General features: G+C 36.8%; 2 protein-coding genes across 11 annotated transcripts in view; both read right to left on the bottom strand.

Annotated features, from left to right (window-relative positions):
* Positions 1-3,636: 3,636 nt before the first annotated feature.
* LOC311286318 (protein NLRC3-like) lies at positions 3,637-16,812 on the bottom strand. 8 transcript variants are annotated; one of them, XM_084402469.1, is made up of 10 exons: positions 15,317-16,812; positions 15,040-15,129; positions 14,068-14,249; positions 13,092-13,214; positions 11,032-11,160; positions 8,471-10,324; positions 8,081-8,254; positions 7,651-7,824; positions 4,851-4,897; positions 3,637-4,569 (listed from the first exon to the last, which is right to left on the bottom strand). In XM_084402469.1, exons 3-10 carry the CDS (start codon positions 14,187-14,189, stop codon positions 4,034-4,036), a joined length of 3,159 nt encoding a protein of 1,052 aa, XP_084258595.1. In that variant the 5' UTR covers positions 14,190-14,249; positions 15,040-15,129; positions 15,317-16,812; the 3' UTR covers positions 3,637-4,033. The 8 variants fall into 8 exon arrangements, with proteins under 8 accessions (XP_084258595.1, XP_084258594.1, XP_084258597.1 ...); XM_084402468.1 differs by having other exon boundaries at positions 14,068-15,129; positions 15,317-15,381; positions 16,462-16,812; XM_084402471.1 differs by lacking the exon at positions 15,040-15,129 and having other exon boundaries at positions 15,317-15,381; positions 16,462-16,812.
* A 1,677-nt stretch (positions 16,813-18,489) lies between these two features.
* LOC311286330 (protein NLRC3-like) overlaps positions 18,490-23,644 on the bottom strand; it is a 35,727-nt gene continuing 30,572 nt past the window's right edge. For 2 of the 3 annotated variants that reach the window (XM_084402496.1, XM_084402497.1), the window contains 2 exons: positions 19,416-19,940; positions 18,490-19,379 (listed from right to left, as the gene is read on the bottom strand). In XM_084402496.1, coding sequence (XP_084258622.1) covers positions 19,342-19,379; positions 19,416-19,940 — 563 coding nt within the window. In that variant the 3' untranslated portion in view covers positions 18,490-19,341. Of the gene's footprint in view, positions 19,941-23,644 lie in introns of all 3 variants that reach the window. The other variant, XM_084402498.1, reaches the window with a different exon arrangement.

Below are 23,644 nucleotides of genomic sequence, written 5' to 3'. Positions count from 1 at the left end.
GTCCGACAAAATTAAATGTCCGGCTCACTTTTCTCACTAAGCAAGAGAAAGTGTGGAAGTGGGATATAAAAGGGAAAGAAAGAGAAAAAAGCTGTGTTAAAGCTGTTCAATTGTTAATGTGTTGAGATTGTTTATTTTAAAATGTGTTTAAACTTAAGATGTGAAAGGTAGTTAACTAAAAAGTAAAAGGGAAACTCAAGCTATACTTTTTATTTCATTTTTCTAAAATTAAGCACTTTATTTTGAGATGCACATTTTTAAAAAGCTCTCTGTTGTGTTTTATTTATTTATAATTTATTTTTAAATGCAACCTTTATTTTATTTAAATTGATAATTTATTATTAGAGTACTTATTATTTCCCTACAGCTCAATATATAAACTGACAATAAATATTGATGAAATATTATTAAATTTGTACTTTCATTTTATTTGACAGTCGTCTCTTGACTAGGCTACTTACATATTTTCATACAACTACTAGGCTGTGGCACTGAATGATAACACAAGTTAGTCATTGTGATGTTGCAGACCTTTGGTTGCTGAAATTTTTTCTAACTGGACCTCTTAGAATTTTAATTGAATACCCCTGGTGTAGGGTTTCTGAAAACACACTGCAAACTGCTACAGCAAACAATAGGCAAGTATTTGAATGTTGAACAGCGAGGTCATTGGCTACTGATACAGCAGGAACCAATAAGCGGTGCCCTATAAAGAATGATGTAATTGCAAGAAGATTGGGTTAAGCACTTATCAGCCTGTGCCATCTAGAGTTTCAAGTCTCATGCATGGTAATGAATATAACATTGTTGATGTTGTTGGTCTTGCCATTATTGCTGCTAATTATAGCTACTGCAGAGCAAGGTGTTTTTTTTTTTTTTTTTTTTTTTGCCACTGCAGATACACACACAACACGCTGCTGTGAGTGACAACGAAGATTGACAATACATGCTAAGTAAACATCAAGCAAAATCCCTCCAACATGGAGAAACAAGGGAGATGTGTCTGATCACTTAGTAAAGTAGCAGTACACTTCTCAACAACACACATAGTTTGAGGACGTGGACCACAATCAATACTTAGTGCTAGAGGTGTCATCACAAAACTATCATTATTGCTAGAAAAATGTGTGACAACCCTTATGGAAAGAAAATATATTTCCATATATTTATGATCAATATAAAGAATGCTTGAGAAATTTAAGGCAATCAGTTTCCACAGACTGTAAAAAATACTGAAAACTCACTTCAAAAAATAATTTGTGTTATATAGTAAATATATTGTCTTTTTTTTTTTTCAAAATATGAAAATCGCCAGTTCACCATGTATTATTCAATATTGTAATATTATTGCATATATTTTTCAAAATATTTAAACCATTTAATATATTGATCATAAATATATTTTCTTTCCATAAGGGAAAATCTCTATGAATTCAGCCAATTATCCTTTTATAAGAAACAGATGAACAGGGATGCATTTACCAAAATCATTGTTAGCAAACTATGATCGCAAGTTCTGTTGAGTTGTGTTGGTATCAAGGGAATTTGTGACCATGCTCGTCTTTGGGAAACTCTCCCCAGAACAGCAGATCATACCTCATGAACATCAACACCATCCATCTTCATCTCTTCCTCAGTCACTCTCATGGCACTGTTAATGAATCATTTCATCCATGTTTTCAAACTAGAGAACTGAACTCCAAGAACCAATGAAGTATATAGATTTATGGATATAATATGATGCATGGATTGATTTCTGAACTCACCGGTTTGTGTTCAACAGCGGTTTAACGTGTTTGTTTCATGAGGTCACAGTTCCAGCACATTGACTGAAGCCTCCAGTCTCTCCTGCAGCTCACATGAACAAACACAAGTGATGACAGGCTCCATATGTACAATATATACACAGGAGTATATATATATATATATATATATATTAATGTACGTGTGTGTGTGCATGTCATAACTGGGATGAAATATGTCTTGTCTGGTCAGGTGACACCTGATGAACCAAGCAATGACCTCAATCTGGATCTCTCACTCTGAATAAAAAAAAATTAAATAAAAAAAAGACTAAAAAGAAGCAATGTGACAGACAGAGAATGTGATTCACCATGTGCAAAGATTTATTGAAGAAAACCAGTACATAGTTACATAGTGCAGCTGTTACATAACAGAGACATTTTAACCTGATCTGACAATTTAAAGTTGTTCAATGCTGCAACCTAATAAAGTCAGATTGATTCAGTCACATAAAATATTAGATCATCTCACATTAAGCACAGTAAAGTACAAAAAAAAAAAAAAAAAAAAAAAAACCATAACAATACAACCACTGCGAAATTGAGAAAAATTTGAGAATCATGACACTATTAAAAGTTACCATATATTGGTAGCCCAAACCAGAACAACACTTTTAAATAAACATATGCATAATAAACATATGCTGGACTGGAACATTAAAACAAAATGTTTAACGCTTTACAATAAGGTTCATTAGTTAACATGAACTACGCATGAACAACACTTCTATAGCATTTATCTTAGTTAATATTAATTTCAACATTTACTAATACATTATTAAAATCAAAGGTTGCATTTCTTAACATGATTTAATGCACTGTGAACTAACATGAACAAACAATGAACAGCTGTATTTTTATTAACTAACATTAACAAAAATTAATAAATACTGTAACAAATGTATTGCTTGTTCATGTTAGTTAATACATTAAGTAAGATAATGTACATCCAGCCGGTTGTTATCTGAGAATAAACCCCCGACAGGGTGATGAGGACCCACACTAGTCACAAAATGGCAGCATCTGCGTTCGTATGAAACAATAGAGAGCGAGTCCACGATACTGGATGGCATAATTAAGTAACTGTACACAAAATATTGATTCGACTGAGTTTTAATATTTTATTAGCTCAACAAAGGCAAAACTTCCACGAAGAAAAAACGTTCCTAGCAAGCGTATAGCGAATATACAGTGCTATGCATTAGTTTAGACACCCATGCTAAAGTTGACTAAAAAGAGGAATAAAAAAATCATCTTTTGGAAATTGAACTTAATGCCTTAATTAAAAAAATTAGGAAAAATCCAACCTTTAAGGACACCAATTTTCGTTGTGAATGAATAATGTATCGTAAATAAATAAATGTTCTTCCTTAAAATACAGGGTGCATAAGTTTGGACACCCCTATGTTAAATTCCCATAGAGGCAGGCAGATTTTTTATTTTTAAAGGCCAGTTACTTCATGGATTCAGAATACTATGCATCCTGATAAAGTTCCCTTGGCCTTTGGAATTAAAAAAAGCCCCACACCATCACATAGCCTTCACCTAGAGATTGGCATGGAGTACTTTCCATAAGATCATCTCTCAATGCAAATCAAACTAGCTATTAGGCTAACTGAAATAAAACCATGCCAATCTCTAGGTATGGTGAAGGCTATGTGATGATGTGGGGCTATTTTAATTCCAAAGGCCAAGGGAACTTTATTTATGTATTTTAAGGAAGAACATTTATTTATTTACGATACATTATTCATTCACAAAGAAAATTGCTGTCCTTAAAGGTTGGATTTTTCCTAATTTTTTTAATTAAGGCATTAAGTTCAATTTCCAAAAGATGATTTTGTATTCCTCTTTTTAGTCAACTTTAGCATGGGTGTCTAAACTTATGCATAGCACTGTACTTAAGTAACCCGGATGAGAATAACATTTTGAGAATCTGGGAATAACACACCGCTGGATGGCGCGATTGACCAATCAGAATCAAGTATTCTATAGAGCCATGTAAAAATTATTGTTAACTAATGAACCTTATTGTAAAGTGTTACCAAACCGTTTCAACTTTGGATATTGTTACACCGGTACACTGTTTATGAACCTGAGAAAGACCAGCCAAAATTGTCCGAAAGTTCAAAACGGATTGATTAATGGGTTAACCACTTGAATAGTGAGAGCAAAAAATAAATATTTATCCAATTGTTTCTGATGTCTCTGTGGTTCCTCAAACGAGGTTGTTAAATCTGACACAGAGACACTGCGGAATCATTGTAAAACCCAAATCCAGCATAGAGGGGTTCAGTGAATATGGTGTGTATTGTGTGTAAGTGTGTGAGTGTGTGTGTGTCAGAGACGCTGTAGAAAGACAGAGTGCCCGCTGACACGTCCAGATACACTCCAACTCTATTAGATAAAGATGAAGAGGGTGGAATGTTTGTGCTGTTAGCCTTATTATTGTGCCAGGAAGAGTAAGTCGTATCACAACAGTAAAGATTCCAGGATCTTTCATTGAGTCCAAACCGACAGTCAATCCCACCTTTCCGGTTGATTCCTTTATAAGTCACTGCTATATGACCCCATCCTCTCAATTCAACCTCCCAGTAGCAGCGTCCAGTCAGACTCTCTCCACACAGAACCTGTTCATAGTTCTCAAATCTCTCTGGATGATCAATATATGGCTGTTGCTCTTTCACACATGTTGCCTTTCTGTTGTTCTCAGACAGAATGAGATGAGTGTTTGCTGTGTTTGGATCCAGGGTGAGATCACAGGCATCTGAACACAACGGAGATCACAATCTATGACAGAGGTTTTCAACTCTGGCCCTCGAGATCCTTTTCTGCAGAGTTTACCTCCAACCTTGATTAAACTCACCTACCTATAACGTTCTAGTAATCCTGAATAACTTAACTAGCTTGTTCAGATGTGTTTAATTAGGGGTGGAGCTAAACTCTGCAGGACATGAGATCTCAATGGCCAGAGTTGAGAACCCCTATTCTATAACAATTAAATATGCAAAGACGTGTGTGTGTGTGTGTGTGTGTGTGTGTACTTACATTTTCTCAGTCCTGGTGTGATCCTGAAATGTCCTCCATGATCCAAACTGGATAGATAGACAAAAACATCAAATGCTGTTCAATGCATTCTTAATCTGTAATTCTGTAATGAGCAGTCCATCATCTACAGGGCACTGAAGGTACTACTCACCAAAACTTGTCAACAGATCTACTTTGTGCGGATGTGAGTGCATTTTCAGGTAGTTGCTAAATCATAGGCGTTTCATATATGAGATGAGGACATGGCTGACCAGCACATCCAGTGCAAGTAGGCTTTGACCATTTAATTTTACCAAGCATTATTTTATTTATCCTTTAAATTGAAGAGACCTTTTTGAAGGATATTGTTTCCTAATGCCCCTTTTGAGCACATGACCTTAACTGAGACTTGAGTGTCTGTAGATGTTTAAGAGGCTGCTGTGTCGGCTGTTGTGTGAATTATTGCGATACTGAGGTGTTTCGACTTTAGAAAATAAACACGTGATTGCTCTCCTCACACCTCAACTGTTTCTTGTTTTTCACTGACTTCTCTTAAGTGTTGAGGACTAGTGCATCTTTGAGCCTACATTCAGTAAGAATAAAATACTTATGTAATATTAAAATATTTAAGTACTTTTATTAAAGTACATTTACTCAAGTGGTATTGAAATTGGTAACTAGTTACTTTTTCGCTGTAAAGTCCCTTACAGAAGAAAAAAATATATCCATAAATGTAATGATCAATATATTATATAATGTAAATACACTGAAAAAATATATTCAATAATATATTGCGTTAATATAATGTTTTATATATTACAATATATAAGGAATTGCCGATATTCATATATTGAATTATTATCAAAAAAATTATTTACAAAACAGTGTTAATATATAGTATAAATTAGGGATGCACCGATACCACTTTTTGCAGAACGAGTCCGATACCGATACTTTCATTTTTGTTATGTATTAGTAGATAAAACAAAAGAATATAAATCATATTAGTTGGCTTAATTTGTTCATCAAATATATATTTCTTTCAGTTATTTTCATGCTTAATTAAGCCTGCTAAAATGCATTGTATGAGCTTACAGTATGTTACTGTCACTGTCCATTCTATTGCTCATCATATTTTATCTTTCATTTAATAGCACAGCACATATTTAGAGCTGCTTCAGCAGGGCTCAGTGCTGAGGATCGGGTCAGCGGTTCAAATGTTTGTCAAAACCAGTGAAATATCAATTATTTAATCCAATTTTGATACTACAACAAAAACTACCAGCCCAATTAATGTGAATTTAAAACAAGTAAGGAGTCAGTAACAAAATAAGAACAAACAATCGAATTACAAATAGGACAAATAAATACTATAGAACAAAGAAAGGCTACAAATGAAATAAACAGTGTTTTTAGAGTTTTTCCAGGTAGATCTAAGAGGTACAGAAATTTTAATAAAGTAATCAAATGTAAAAAAAAAAAAGCATATTCATTACTGTATAATTTATATATAGATGGATATTTTTGTAAAGTTGAAAATGGTAGCCAACTTAGTCAAAAGCAGTGAGTATTTCTTTGTCCTTTATTTGATTAACATTAAAACACAGAAGCAGGTTTATCAAACTGCTGCCCCTTTAAGACCGAACGCACAGACCGCATTTGAACATGGCTACGTTCATTTGAGATATAACCGACTTTGTTTACTATAAGATACTCGCCAAGACAGGCGTTTTTACATAATTTTGTGTGAATTTGTCCGTACAAGCACAAGACGTGAAAGACAATTTAATTTAGTATTTGCGCGCTGAGACGCTGGTTTGCGGGGCGCGCACTTTGGATGTTTGCGTTCATGGAACTTCTTGACCTGCACATGTCCTGTAATAATGTAGGGAACCACTCATTATACTTAAATCAGGTAACTCTCTCTCTCTCTCGTCAGTTAACGTTAATAATAAGCTGCATGCCTCGTTTTATTTTCTTTGCCATTGACATCCGACTGAACAAACTTTCCACTGATGTCTGTTTAAAGGGATGTGCTCGACCAGCTCTTATCTTATCAGCTCGCGCACCACAGCTATGTTACTATACACACGCTGCGTGGTTGTTGGTATCGGAGAATTTTTACGAGTACGAGTACATGAGCTCGGTATTGATGCATCCCCATTTTTAATAATTCAAGCACTTTTCAAGTACCTCTTAAAAAATATGGCTGTTTTCAAGGGTTTTCCAGGACTTAAATTTCAAAAAGTCAAATTCAAGTACTTCAAGCACTTTAAGCACCTTGTACGAACCCTGTGAAATGAGTCCAAACCGCCGACATTATACTTTCCTATGCCTCAGTTCACCTCGACAAAGCACTCGCGGCGGTCAGTTTCGTTTCGCAAAATGTACGTGGTATCGGTACATTTTTTTATGAGTACGAGTACGAGTATATGAGTACAGTATCGGCCCGATCCCCGATGCCAGTCTCGGTATCGGGCCATCCCTAGTATAAATATATTGTAAATACATTTTTCAATATATTGGGACAAGTTTATGTCAAGTTAAGGCTCACAACCTGGGTTATGAGTTTCTACATCAGTGTTATTCACCTATAATTTCTCTCTGGTTTTAGGCATAAGTTATAGCTATGTTTAGAATTAAAGGTAGGGATATGATAAGGACTGTGTTTAGACAGGAATGTTGTTCCAGGATCAACAAAATATGCTAATACAGGAACATATCTTAATGTGCAAAAGCACAGCAACCACATCATTACACCCCTCTTGATGATCCCAATTTCATCCTAAGTTCACTTAAAAGTCAAAATCTTTCCACATACTTGAGTATCTGCATTGAGCAGTTTGGATCCTTCAGTTTGTCATTGAGCAGCTGGATTCCTGATTGTCCTGGGTCATTGTAACTCAGATCCAGCTCTCTCAGGTGTGAGGGGTTTGAACTCAGAGCTGAAGACATATAACCACAGCCTTTCTCTGTCACCATACAGCCTGACAACCTACAGAGACACAAAACAGTAAACAGAAATCATTTTAAAGTATTGAACAATAACTATTAAATGATCAACACAATGCTTTTCTGTAACTCAAACAGTAGAGTGTTGGCGCTTGCACCACCAAGGTCATGGGTTCGATTCACAGGGAAAGCAAGAACTGATAAGAATGTTAATGTGTACCTTAACATTCCAAACCAAGTCACTTTGGATAAAAGCGTCTGCCAAATGCATACATGTAAATGTAACATTGATCTCAAACCTCAGTATCTGCAGCTGACACTTTGTACTCGTCAGTCCATCAGAGAGCAGCTTCACTCCTGAATCACATAGGTCATTGTTACTCAGATCCAGCTCTCTCAGGACACAGTTTGAGGATTTTAGAGCAGATGACACAATTTCACAATCCTGAGCAGAGAGATTACAGCCAGCAAGACTGAAGGAGAACAGAACATATCCATAACTGGCATTACAATAATATCAGCTTAATTCTGGTAAAATAAGTAAATTACTTTATTTTAATAATATCATGACTTATTATATAATTATTTAAAATAAGCAAAGAAATTAAAATTCAAGATGAATTACTTTACAAAACAACAGAAAACATAAGTCCTTTTAGAAAGAACTAGACCCACGATTAAACACTCACAGAGCTTTAGTGCAGTTGATCACAGCTGGTATCAGTCTTCTTCTACCCTCATCTGATGTGTTGTATTTCTTGAGGTCCAGCTCATCCAGCACCTCCTCTGACATCTGAAGCATGTAGGCGATTGTTGAGCAGTGAGCAGGAGAGAGTTTCTTCTCTGAGTGTTTGTCTGATTTCACAAACTCCTGAATCTCTCTGGACAGAGTCTGGTCTTTGACTTCCAGCAGACAGAGGAATAGATTGATGGATCTTTCAGCAGAGAGTCTATGTCCATCTTTGATCTTCTCTTTAATGTACTGTGTGGTTCTCCTGATGCTCTCTGAGCTGTTCTCTGTGTGTGTCAGTAGATCCTGTAAGAGTCTTTGATTGGACTCCAGTGAGACGCCCAGCAGGAACCGCAGGAACAGATCCAGCTGTCCATTCTCACTCTCAAGGGCTTTATTGACTATTTCGCTATGCAGATTATGCACTACATCAAAAAACTGCAATGTGTCAACATTTTTGATTACATAATGGTAAAACAAATAGAAAGCAGCGAGAAACTCCTGGACGCTCAGATGAATGAAGCTGTAGACTTTCCTCTGATGAATCACAGATTCCTCCTTAAAGATCTCAGTGCAAATCCCAGAATACACTGAGGCGTTAGTGACGTCTATGCCGCTCTCTCTCAGGTCCTCCTCATAGAACATCACATTGCCCTTCATCAGCTGTTTGAAAGCCACTTCAGCAAGTTTCACAATCACTTCTCTGTTGGACTGCAGGAGTTTCTCTGGATCTCTCTCTTCATACTTCTGATTCCTCATGTTTATCTGAATCAGCAGGAAGTGGATGTACATTTCAGTCAGAGTTTGAGGGATTTCTGCACTCAGATCTTCTTTCAGGAACTTTTGAAGCACAGTGGACGAGATCCAGCAGAAGACGGGTATGTGGCACATGATGTGGAGGCTTCTTGCTCTTCTGATGTGTGAGATGATTTTGTTGGCTTGATGCTTGTCACCGATTCTCTTCCTGAAATATTCCTCCTTCTGAGGCTCATTGAATCCCTGAATCTCTGTCACACGGTTGATGTATTTGGAAGGGATCTGATTGGCTGCTGCTGGTCTGGAAGTGATCCAGATGAGAGCAGAGGGAAGAAGCTCTCCTTTAATGAGGTTTGACATAAGCACACCCACTGATGAAGTCTCAGTCACATCAGAAACTTTCTGAGTGTCTGAAAACCTCAGTGTGATTCTGCTTTCATCCAGACCATCAAAGATGAACACAACTTTGCACTCCTCATAAATCTTTGAGTCCAGACCTTGAAGTTCAGGATGAAAGTCCAGCAGAAGTTTGTGAAGACTGTACTGATGACCTCCTGTCAAGTTCAACTCTCTAAATGGAAGCACAAACATGAAATCTACATCCTGATTGGCTTTTCCCTCGGCCCAGTCCAGAATGAACTTCTGCACAGAGACGGTTTTCCCGATTCCAGCGATGCCTTTAGTAAGAACGGTCTTGATTTTGTCTTTCTCCTCACATCCTGGTTCAGGTGAGGCTTTAAAGATGTCATTGCAGAAGATTGGAGTGTCTTGTGAGTGTTGTGTTCTGGCTGTTTTCTCCATCTGTAAAACCTCATGTTCTTCATTCACTCCTTCTCTCTCTCCCTCTATGATGTAGAGCTGTGTGTAGATCCTGTTGAGGAGGGTTTCATTCTCTTGAAGTTTGTTTCCTTCAAATAATCTCTCATACTTGTTCTTCATGCTGGTTTTGTGCTGGTCATTGACTCTTTGCAGGTCTCCAGTCCCCAATGTGTGTGTCTGCAGGGCTGCTTCAGTTTTGTTCTGCCCATGGTGAATCTGATAGTGGGATGCCACAGATCTGAAAAAAAAAAAAAAAAAGATTACAAAGGCAGCGTTTATCACTTGACATTAACATGCATCCTGTATCCGGATGTTGTCCACATGTACAATGAAAAGACAAGTTTAAACACGTTTGTGATGGGAATGTTAGGGTGTACTAACATTAGGCAATCTGAACCGTGCCAGAGCACATTTGACCCCCAAGTATGGATCATATGAATAGTGTAATCACTCCGTATAGTGCCCTGGCCTGCTTGAAGAGGCGGGCTTGGGCATGGATCAATTAGACTGAGGCCCTTTCATCTGATACCTTTTTGTTTTGAGTCTGTTTTTCCTGATGCCTAATTGTACGAGACCTGACACCTGACTTTGTTTTTCCTGAGACCTAAAGCATGAGAACTTTTCGTCATATGACTGAGGTCTGAGGATGTCCTAAAATGTACACCGTAGCTCAGGTTTGGTACAAGGCAACCGTGCCTAGTGTGAGTACGCCCTTATTTGACGTGTGTGTCTTGATCCAAAGGTGGTTGTGGACTCATTATGATCAGTGTAATGTAAATGCAAGTGTAAACACAGCTGATGGCTGTTGAAGACCATCAGAAATACATCAGTTGCCAGAGTGCATATCTTGTATGCTTTAGAGTACGTAGTGTTTTTTTTCCACAGAGATTCAGTTCGTATCTGAGTTGCACTGCCATAAATTAATAAGTAAATGTTTGTACTAACGGAGGATCAGAGGTCACTGGTCCATCACTGAGTCCAATGGGTTGCCAATGCCTCATGGATGTGTTACTTTTGAGAGACACACTGCTGGGTTCTGGAGACTCTGATCTCAGACTCTTCCTCCTGCTGATGCTGACAAATGACAAACAAAACAGCGTTTCACAGCACTAGCAATACTGTATAACTTGAATGAACCTTAGATTTACATTTGATCATTTCTGACACTTTTATCCAAAGAGAGGAATACAACAAAGTGATTCACCGATATACTTTCAGTAAAAATGGATGTATACACAATTTCAGAGCTGGCGCAAACATATTCCCATCCCTATGCTTTCCTTTACTGCCATTTTTGTTTTGTGTCTGTTGTGTTACTGGGAGAATAACATGCATCACATATGTAAATACTCATCTAAACACCAAAACAGTCAACCTTTGCTCACCTATTCAAAATGTAAAATCCTGAGCAGAGAATGGGAAAATAACTTCTTTATTTTTTAAAGTATATCTGGGATTTAAGGAGGCAGTAACATGAGAAATGTTGTAATAATACAAAGTTTCAAAATTGTTATAGGCTAGAAAAGAGATGAAAGTAAGAAATAGTGTGTGTGTGTGTGTGTGTGTGTGTGTGTGTGTGTGTGTGTGTGTGTGTGTGTGAGTGAGTGAGTGAGTGAGTGTGTGTGTGTATATAGTGAGTGAGTGAGTGAGTGAGTATATATATATATATATACACACACACACACACACACACACACACACTCACATAGACATATGAGTCAAAATCTGCTAAGGGGTAATAATAGGACAACAGTTTTAAAACCACTTCTTTTCTGGTAAAAGAAAAAAAAAAGAACTTGATTTTCAAGTCAACGAATTTGTGAAAGATGAATGTAACATTGACAAGTCAAACATGTCAGTCTCTGAGTAACATAACTTCACGGGATAAAACTTAATTCTGGTATAAAGAACTGAACTACGCAAGAAGCATTTCAAACATCTCCAGAAATTATCATAATTACCCAAAAATCAAGCATATTTCAACCCTAACGCATGTTATCACGTTCGTCAAAAACTTAAACTGGCTGCTGGTTGGAATATTAGAACTAAAATGATGGACATAACACACTAATGTGCATCAGTCATTTCACTCAATACTTGCTGGCTAAAAAATAAATAATTATTACCTTACGATCCATCGGTTTTCAAATCCACATCACTTGAAAAAAATAAACATGCACAATACACGGTAGTATTTTCGTGAAGCAGAGGTCCAGCAAGTCACGCATTTCCTGGAAAACCTACAGTACTGGATGTTTTGACTACATCATCGCTTTCCAAGAGAAGGGAGAAAACGGCAGCCTGGGCGGCTTCAACGTGCAGTCTGTCAGAGACGATAATGTATGTAATGTATAACGTACGCGAGTATAAATTAGTTCTTCACTCGGTGAAACTGAATCAGAATGATCAAGGAACTGAGTGAAATACTTCACACTGCATGATTAAGAGAATAAACACCAATCCAATTGAATTTTTTTTTTTTTTTTTTTTTGCAGGTTTCTGCTACAACTACAGATTCTGACATTCCTGATCAGAATAATTCAATCATTTTCTATTCATGACTGATCTTTTTTTTCATAATTTTGGCATTAGATTAACTTAAATGAGTAATGTTGAGATGAGTCCCTGTAGTCGTCCAATTTAACTCTCATATGCTGATTTAATATATATACAGTATATTCTAAGCAGGGCAAGTGATTTTATAAAATGTAGTTTCATCACTGTCTTGTTTAAAAGATTAAAAGTATTTTGTTTTGTCTCTTGTTTAAAAGATTAAAGCAATTAAAGTTTGATAAAATGTTTGATTTTCCAATAAAAGATGATAAATGTTTACATGATTTGTTACATTTATTTACCTTTTGGCAGATTGAGATATATATATATATATATATATATATTAATGTAAACGCAAGTGTAAACACAGCTGATGGCTGTTGGAGACCATCAGAAATATATCAGTTACCAGATGTGATTTAGTAAGATAGTAAGTACGAGTTTGTACTAACGGAGGGTCAGCGGTCACTGGTCCATCACTGAATCCAACCGGTTGCGTCATGGAGTTGTTTCTCTTGAGAGACACACTGCTGGGTTCTGGAGACTCTGATCCCAGACTCTTGCTCCTGCCGATGCTGACAAATGACAAACAAAACAGCATTTCACAGCACTAGCAATACTGTATAACTTGAATGAACCTTAGATATACATTTGATAATTTCTGACACTTTTATCCAAAGAGAGGAATACAACAATGTGATTCATCATGAAGGCCCGATACCCCCAGCATAAATGGATGGATACACTGAATTTCAGAGCTGGCGCAAACATATTCCCATCACTATGCTTTCTTAACTGCCCTTTTTATCACGACTGTAATTTTTGTTGTGTATTTGTTGTGTTACTAAGAGCATAACATGCATCACCTATGTAAAGTGACTGAGCAGAGAATGGAAAAAGAACTTTTTTTGAAGTATAGCTGGGCTTTAAGGAGGCAGTAACATGAGAAATGGAAATGTTGTAATACTCTTTTCTATAACAATTTTGAAACTTTGTATGAAAAGAGAAAATAGATGAAAGTAAGAAATAGTGTAAGAATAATATATATACAGTATATATATATATATATATATATATATATATATATATATATATATATATATATATATATATATATATATATATATAAAATATATATATAGAAAAAATCTGCTAAGGGGTAATAATAGGATAACATATTCCTTTTCTGGTAATAAATTAATAAACGTTAAGTTAAGTCAAGTTAAGTCAAGTTAATAAATTTGTGACAGCTGAATGTAACATTTTTGACAAGTCAAACAGTCTCTGAGTAACATAACTTATTTAAGATGTGAGACAAACGTCATTCTGTAAAATAAGTATTATAACCCTTTGGCAGATTTTTTGCAGGTTTCTGGAGTTGCTTTGAATAAAAGCGTCTGCTAAATGTTTAAATGGCAAGTGTCTTACCTGGGGTCAGAGGTCACTGCATCCCTACATTTACTCTTCACAGACACACAGCTTGATCCAGGAGATGGGGAACTCATTTTAGAGGCAGTGTCCTCATCTTCTCTCTTGACATGGAGACTCATTTTAGAGAACCTGTTCTCCCATTCTCACTTCTCAAAAGTGTTGAGAGATTGATGTCAGACCTTTTATGTGGAGATATATAGAGTACAAAGGTAATACAATGACGCTGTAGTAAGTAGTCTTACTCTTAATCTAAACGGCATTGCAATCTAATTACCTTCCCCATGACATAATAAAGTAAAAAATGCAGTTAATTGAAATATAACATTCAAAAACAGACTGTTTAAAGGTTCCATTAAAAATCATATTCTCCTTAAGAACCCTTTTATGCTGAAATGGTTCTTTATGTTGGGGATCAGGGTTCTTAAATGGGTTGTATTATGCTTTTGCACTTTTTAAACTTTAGTTAGTGTTTAATGTTGCTGTTTGAGCATAAAAAAGATATGCAAGGTTACAAAGCTAAAAGGCCACTCTAAAGGGAACTATTTTATTAATCAGAATCCACTTTTCAAGAACTACAACGAATGGCTCATTTGGACTACAACACAATTTTTCAGGATTTTGTTAAGTCATAACATTCCTCAGTAATATATTACCCGCACACGTAACACGCAAAAAAGTTGGCGAGGCCTGGATGAGCTGTGCTAGAGAAGATGAAGAGTGTTGTTGCTGAAATTATCCTCTTGTTTGTTAACATTTACATTTACATTTAGTCATTTAGCAGACGCTTTTATCCAAAGCGACTTACAAATTAGGACTAAATAAAGCGAGTCATCATGAAGAGGCAAAAACAACAACAACGCAAGAAGTGCTCAGAATACAAAGTTCAGGCATTATTCAGAGTAGCATAAGTCTGATAAGTGATGTTTCAAAGGATTTTTTTTTTTTTTTTTTATGAGGTTAAGTGCTCACGGAAGAGATGGGTTTTCAGCTGTTTTTTGAATGTTGCCAGTGATTCTGCATTCCGGATGAGGCCGGGGAGAGCGTTCCACCAGCATGGAGCTGTGAATGAGAATGTTCTGGAAAGTGATTTTGTGTTAACATTGTCAGGGTCTGAATCGGGCTCGAAATGGTTTGAAATTGACACCATCGTTAATATAATTGATATAATATAATATATATACATTTAAGTAGAGCTCACGGACATATAACCACTTATATATATACACACACATTTGCTTTTACTTACAGAAGACACTGTGACACTCAATTGTGTAATTCTGCAAGACACATCACATGACAAAACCACATCATCTGCAAAGAGGAACTGACACTCAGTGACACCAACATACATGGCGAAGAAGGCCTTCATTACAATATTTTACATCTTCTCTGTGTGTTTTTAATGTATTTATTTATTTACAATATTGATTTATCAATAATGTATTCAGCTTGTATAACTTAACAGAGGCTAGGTATTGTAAAACGAGGTATAGAGGGATTAAAAACATGAATACAATTAAACTTAATTAAACTGAACCAGTGGAAAATTAAAATAAAAATGTAAAGAAAGCTAACATTTATTGTGCCATTAAGTTATATATAGAAATTTCATGTAAGCTTTATGTAAGCTTCTTTTATGAAAAGGGTTGAGCTTTTGTTACAAGCCAAATAATCCTAATCTGGTACTCCTTTTCTTAGCAGTACATTTAAGTGCAATAAACTCAGGTACAGTCATCAATTTCTTATTGTCTATTTCGCTTTTAATGTTTTCCCACAACAGTGTGTGAATACAGGAACTTGAAGTCTATACACGGTTTGAAACGCTTTTTGTGGGTAATACATGTTGGTTTAAAACAAGTTTTACTAGTGTCAGTAGAAGTACGGTATTCAGCACTGACTTTGTACTGTGCCAAGTTTACCACAACAGAAGCAGTTTTTTATTGTAAAATCGCGTCATGACATGACAAACATTGTGTCTCATTTTCTGGCGTTTTTACAATAGGCAACATTGACAATAACTGGTTCACTGATTTTGTTCACAATGTACGAAGGCGACAATTATGGCTTTATGCATTAAAATGTCCTGGAAGAGAAATATCTTCAAACTCACAGTACTTTCTTTTATTTTTTTCTTTTTTTTTTTTTTGAGGTCACATTATCTTAAAATATTCGTAGATATAATTCTTCCAGTCTATAATTTCAATAAGGTTATATCAAAGATCTAAATAAAAACTATTACTTAAAAATTTACTTTATTATCGTTTCTGCCATTTTGGTCAAATCTGTCGAAATTATTTGAAATTCCATGTAAATAAAAGCAAAAAAACTCAAACAGCAGCTATTTCTCATGACAGCATATTTACATGAGGGAGAAAAATGCACTGAACTTACCACAGAATGAGCGCTCGTAAAATACTCAAAAAATGGACGGTTTAGAGCCTCGGAATGGTGTCGCTAACTTTCCTTCTTTCACTTTCTTTTCTAGGGTGAATTCCCACGGGGATTGCACAAGAAGGGTCTAAGAAAAAAAAAAAAAAATTCATCGTTCCCAGATCAGGTGTGATCCAAACGGCCACTTCAGACTGGAACTTTAGCTACAGTAGTCACTCGTTGCACGAAGCTAGTTAAACAAACTGCGAGATTGCCAAAATCAGACAAATCCAACATGGTTTCGATCAAGTTCAGCGGGATCGATAAACGTTCACTGTCAACTCATGTTTTATTATCCAGAGTTTGTGATTAATTAACTCGAGTGTGTGCGCCTGAAAATGTGTCACGTGCAGCGAACAGCCAATCACAAACACTTCTGCTGCAGCGAGAGTTTGAGATGGCAGCTGCAAGAAAATATCTGACTATATCAATGCATGTGAATCAACTGAATTTAAATAAGAGCTCAAAAGAATACACGTTCGATTAATCAGTTTAAAAGCTTAATATTAAAGCTTATATATATATATATATATATATATATATATATATATATATATATATATATATATATTATGTGCATTATACATCATTATTAATATAATAAATAATAAACATGTTGGGTGTAATGCATTAATAAGGAATTAATTACTGTAAATTAATTACCTTTCCCTTGAAAAAGTAAAGTAAGGGATTACTCTTATTTTTTTATTTAATTAGTTACTTCTGATGTAATTGCATTAACACTGTATATACTATTGAACAAGTATATATAAAACAATAGTGGATTTAACATAAAAATGTAGCTAATGTATGTGTTTAATGTAACCTTCTCCCTTTAAATTATTTGGTAGTTCAAGAATAATTGATGCAATTTTATATTTTTTAAAGAATTGTATAGAGACTCTCTGACGACTCTGACTCTATCCATTAGGCCATGACTGCTAAACTTTATAGATGTAACATGACAGACAGTGAATGTGATTAACCCATGTGCAAACTGCAAAGAAAACCAGTAACCCAGTGTTACATTGTGCAACTGTTACATTAGAAACATGTTCACCTGTTACTCTCACTGCTGCAACCCAATGAATATTCATCAATAATTGGAATTTATTTTCATTGGAAAAATAAAAGCTGTAATTGATCATTTGTTCTCACTCAAATAAAACGTTAGCGCAAGAAAGTAAATTGTTTAGGTTACCTGACCAAATGTTTAGGTAGCTACAAAACAAAATCTAATATGATTTTCTCCAATATAAAAAAAAATTAACTTTTATTAACTTTTATGCTTACATGCTTTAAAATATAAAGACTTCACACACACACCAATTTTTGTTTTATATATACATATATATATATATATATATATATATATATATATATATATATATATATACTATTATATATATATATATATATATACTATTATATATATATATATATATATATATATTAATAATAATAATTGTGTTAAACAGAGTGAGCCAAGATTATTTTACAACAGAACACAGAATACATAATTTCCCTGTGGCAGAAGATGATCTTATTTAAGTTATGCTAATCGCGATAATTTTAGCCATAGCAATAAGTGGTGATTTTTTTTGTTTTCCAAAAAAGGAAGACAATTTCTGAACTAACAGTTTGTGACAATCCAGCAGGATGAAACTGAGTTACCCTTTTTTGATTAAACATTTGCATTTAATAAATAAATTATAAAACATCTCAATTACCTCAAATGGATTAACATAATCTCTCCTGTCTAGCATAGAGTGTAAGAAGCATTATTCTGTGAGTTCATCATTAATGTGTGTGCCTTCACTAAATATTCTCAAGGCTTCAGTAATTAATTCATCTTAGTGTAACCAGTGGATCACGACGCCAAGCGTGACTGATGTTGCTGGAGTTCATGAAACCAGTTAGATGAAACCACAACTTCTGCGTTCTGTAGATATTGAGTAACATTGGACACTCAAACACGGGGCAACAGGCTTTCGTTCATCTGGATCTTTATTTTCACTTCTGATAAACACACATGAATCGCTCTTAAATGTCCCGTCTTTCCCACGCAATCATGGTGCAAAAGAGTCCAAAAAGGCAAAAAAACAAATGAAGCAAAAGAGATTGCTTTACACAAGAAAATTGTATAAAACAGAAAGCTTGATATAAACACACAAACAAGCATCCTCTATGGGTGAAACTCCCTTACATGTTCTGTCTCGGGTAAATGTACTCTTATCACCATTGGATAAAAAATAAAAAATAAAATAAACAAAACTAATACAAAAAATAATAACACACTTAATTGAAATAACATTATAAACATGATTTAAGATGGATATATATAAAAGACTTGAGAGCTCAAATGAACTCTACCTCTCCCATGCAATTATGGTACGAAAGGGAAGAATAAGAGCAAACTCTCAAACAAAAATGAATAAATAAGACATCATGACTCAATTAAAGGGAAAACCCTCATAAATAGACAGCTATACCAAATATGCAGATATGAACAATTTTGTGTTCGTCCTACTTAATATATTTAACAGTATCATTTTTATATCGGTAACATTAGCAATATGACAGAAAGCCTGAATGATCCATCTCTTATTTGCACTTGTGGAAGTTACCTTGTTGTGGTAATTGCGACTTTACTTCTTACAATGTGACTTTAAATCTCGGAATTGCTATTTCTCATAACTGTAACTGTATATCTCAATGTGACTTGTTTTTTGCAAAGCAACCTCATACATTGTGACTATAGCTCACAATTGCAGCTCTATTCCTGACAATTGTGACTATTAATTGATTTCACAATTGTGAGACAATTGCATGAAATCGTAATTACCTGTTCGTTTTTTTGCTCTGAGGTGGAAATGTGTCTCTGTGGTTTCTCGCAGGAGGTTGTTAAATCTGACACAGAGACACTGAAGATTCGGGATAAACCCCAAATCCAGCAAAGAGGGGTTCAGTGAATGTGGTGTTGAATGTGTATATGTGTGTGGGTGTGTGTGTGTGTGTGTCAGAGACGCTGTAGAAGGACAGAGTGCCGGCAGAACAGTCCAGATAGACACCTACTCTATTAGAACGAGCTGAAGGGCCAGATACTTCAGTGCTTTTATTATTGAACCAGACTGTGTAATTCATATCAGAACAGTACATACTCCAGGACTTATCATTCAGTCCAAACCAACAGTCAGTCCCACTTTTCCTGTCGATTCCTTTATATGCCACTGCTACATGACCCGAGCCACTCCATTTAACCTCCCAGTAACAGCGTCCAGTCAGACTCTCTTTACACAGAACATGCTCCTGGAACTCAAATCTGTCTGGATGATCAGGATACGACTGTTTCTCTTTCACACATGCTGCCTTTCTGTTGTCCTCAGACAGGATGAGTTGAGTGTGTGCTGTGTTTATATCCAGTGTGAGATCACAGGCATCTGAACACAACAAGAGAGATCAGCATATCTTTGACATTGTTAAATATGCACAGGTGTGTGTGTTTGTATGTGTGTGTACTCGGTAAACCCTACGTTATGAGGACCAAATGTTTCCATAGTGTAGATAATAACTGTAATTTTTGACATTTTTTGGTCCCCATGAGGAAAACAGCTGATATTTTTAGGGGTAAGGTTAGTGTAAAGGATAGAATATACAAAGTTCTATCATGAAACTCTAGATGGCGCAGGCTGATAGGTCTTTAACTCAATCTGCTTGTAATCACATCATTCTCTGTAGGGCACAGCTGATTGGTCCCTGCTGTATCAGTAGCCAATGAGCTCGCTGCTCAACCTTCAAATACTTGGTCAGCATTTGCTGTAGCTTTCAGAAACCCCCCACCTTCCCCAGCTCCACCTGTGTAGATCTGCTATGGTTTATTTCATGTATGCTGTATTGTACAGCACCAGCGTGTCTACTTGCTCACAGCAGTGTGTTGTGTATGTATTGGCAATAGCAAGTCTCTGTACATGCTCTACAGCAGAAGCAGTGTAGCAGATCTATTCCTCTAAGGCCAAACATATTAACATTGTCATATCCATTACCATACCAAACACTCTGTCATTACAGAAATACAGTTGTTACAGTATGAACATCACTACACCTATGTCATTTCCTCATAATGAAGGGAATACCAGTGTGTAGGGCAGGGCATTGACACAAATTTCAAGATTTTATTTCAATTCACAAGCTTGCAATCTGATATGATTTCAATTTGATACAATTTGATTCTAAATCAATTAATTAAATCATAAATCGATAAAGATGTTCTTAAAGACAGGTTGTATTGTTATTTCACTGGGAATAAGAAAACTACCGTCTCCAGCCTGCCGGGTACTGTCACTCTTCATTATCGCAGCGCACCACAATCCACCGAATGATTACGTGGTCAAAAATTCTCTTTTTACACTATTGTACATAGAGGTAAAAAATGTACATGAGTCACGAAGCATTGCATTATGCACCGGACCTGCCGGCTGGTGATGTATTTATTACATCAAGAAAACACCAATACAACACACTGCACTTGGATGAATACATTTATTCGATTTATTTAATAATATTACCAGATCCATATTATCTTTATTAAAAAAATATATTTTTAAATTTGACTGCATTCTTGTCAATTTCTAAATGTTCACTTTTTGATTTATGAATTATAACAGACTGATGGGGAAAAAAAAAACATTATTTTGCTGTTACTTTTTAAAAAAAAAATGTTATTATTATTCAACAATTTCTTGCTTTTTATTAGTTGTAATTTTCATGTAAACATTTAACTTTTAAAATAAAGGTTTCACAACAACATCACCATCTTCTGTTATATGTGGGCCTCCATGCTCATCTATTAACAGTATATGATATTGGTGGAGGGTGGTGGGGGCCCACATCAATATTTTTACAGGGGCCCCCGAATCCTCTAGCTACGGCCCTGAGTTGCACTATATCTTTCAATATATCTTCTGATGTTTATTCATGTTTATTATATGCTTTAACTAGCAATAATGGGGAAGAGATGATCATTTCACGTGCGCTTCGCCTGAACTGAAGGTGCTATGTGATCTGACGCACCACATTAAAGAGCACCGAAACAGTATTTATTGATTTGAATTTCCTAATGAAAATGACAGAATTTAAAAAGTAGAGGTGTTGTATCATTAAAGAAGTTACACAGGAAAAAGCTACAAAGTTTTGTTCATTCATCAACTGAAAACAGCTGAAGCTTTTCTAAACAGCGTTTGAGTAACAATTCTTATCACTCGATGTCTGTGATTTCATGTACTGATTTAGACGGGACTAACATCTATGTGTATATTACAGAGGTGGGACTGTGTGTTTTCTAGATGTGGCCGTTACAAAGGTCATGTCCTGTGCGTGCGTCACGTATATGTCTTTTAAATAATTAATTGTTTATATGATTTTAATTTATTATAAAAAAAAAAACATTTAAGTAAACTTAATGAGTTTATAGCAGTGGCTGTTTAAATTAATAATTGAGCAGAGAAATCTAGACAAGTATCTTACTCTTACTTAACACTGGTATTAAATGGGCAGTCTAAAACACTAGGTCATTTGCACTGGAATTTTCACAATTTTACGTCTGTGAAACAAATTCACTAACAACCCTATTAAAACTATTCCTGTTCGAATAGGGCTATTGACTGAGAGACAGATTATTGGGATTTAACCCTCTGGGGTCTAAGCTGTTTTCTGGGCCCTGAAGGTGTTCTGACATGCTCTGATATTTGTGGTTCCCTTTCGTGGTCACTCCGAGTTACGTCGGATGACGACGATTGGGGTTTCGCTTAGAAGCCTATCACCTTCGAGTATATAAAACGAGCCAATGGCAATGAAATGCCATGGGTCTGCGGAATTTGCATAGCGTATCTCCGCCCACCGCAGGGGGTATATAAGGAAGTACGCTGGCAACATGTTTTCGCTTCGGAGCCGAGAACTTCTCCACTCCACGCAAGCCAAAAATCCTGAGTTATTCTTCTCAATTCCTTCGAGACGAGCGAGCTCTCCGGTGTTGGTGTGACGGCGATTTCAGCGAGTGCACACTACCCTGCTGATCTGGTCAGTGATCTGACAGTTAGTGTGATTTCTCCCTGTTCGCTTCAACATCCGCGGAGTTTTCCTCTCACAAAAAGAGCATTGCACGCGGCACGTCTTTTTAAAGATGCCTCGCACTTCTGGTTGTGGTCGCGATATATTCTTTGCTGATGGGCACAATCTCTGCTTAGCGTGTTTGGGCGTTGATCACGCTAAAGCAGCGTTTGTGGATGACTCATGTTCTCACTGCGGGAACATGACCATCTCCATGCTGCGGTCGAGACTCAATGAGCTCACCAGAGCAAGAGTCCCCCTACCCACACCCCGATCTACTGACTCCCCGAGAGCTAGTACTTCGGCTGGTGGCCGGGGTGACCTGAGGGTGACTGTGTGGAGCACACCGCCGATACGTCCACGGTCCACACGCCCCTCTTCAGCACCGGTACCCGCGAGTGTTTAAACTGAGACCGCTGGTCCCTCTACGGAGGCCCTGCGTGTCTCGTTTGGAGCTCCAGCAGAGGATGCAATGTCGATCACTGCATCACAAGGTGGGCATGAGTCCTCGGGAAGTGAGGATTCGGCTGTGTTGTCGCCCTCGGGCGTGCCAGCATTGCCCGAGTCTGATCCGGAGCTGACTGCCATGCTTTCCCGGGCAGCCGCGGCCATTGGGCTCGAGTGGTCCCCGCCACCCGATCCAGTGCGCTCGCGGCTGGATGATTGGTTTTTGGGAGCGGCCGCTGACACTCGTCGCCGCCCAACCCCAATACCATTCTTCCCGGAAGTGCATGAGGAAGTCACGCGGTCCTGGAAGGCCCCCATGTCTTCCCGTGAACGTTCGTCGGCTTTCTCCGCCTTTCCTCCCCTCGATAAGGCTGATGCTTGTGGGTACACTGGGATTCCCCCGGTCGAACGTTCTGTCGCGATGCAGCTGTGTCCGACAAGCGCTTCATCGCGTGGTGATCCTAAGCACCCATCCAAAGCCTGTAGATTTTCGTCTACTATGGTGGCGAAGTCTTACAGAGCGGCGGGACAGGCAGCTGCCTCTTTGCATGCCATGGCCATCTTGCAGGTCTACCAGGCCAAGGTGCTCCGT

Source organism: Rutilus rutilus (genome assembly GCF_951802725.1).
Source record: "Rutilus rutilus genome assembly, chromosome: 2".
NCBI lineage: Eukaryota > Metazoa > Chordata > Actinopteri > Cypriniformes > Leuciscidae > Rutilus > Rutilus rutilus.
This window is presented reverse-complemented; position numbering and strand designations above follow the sequence as displayed.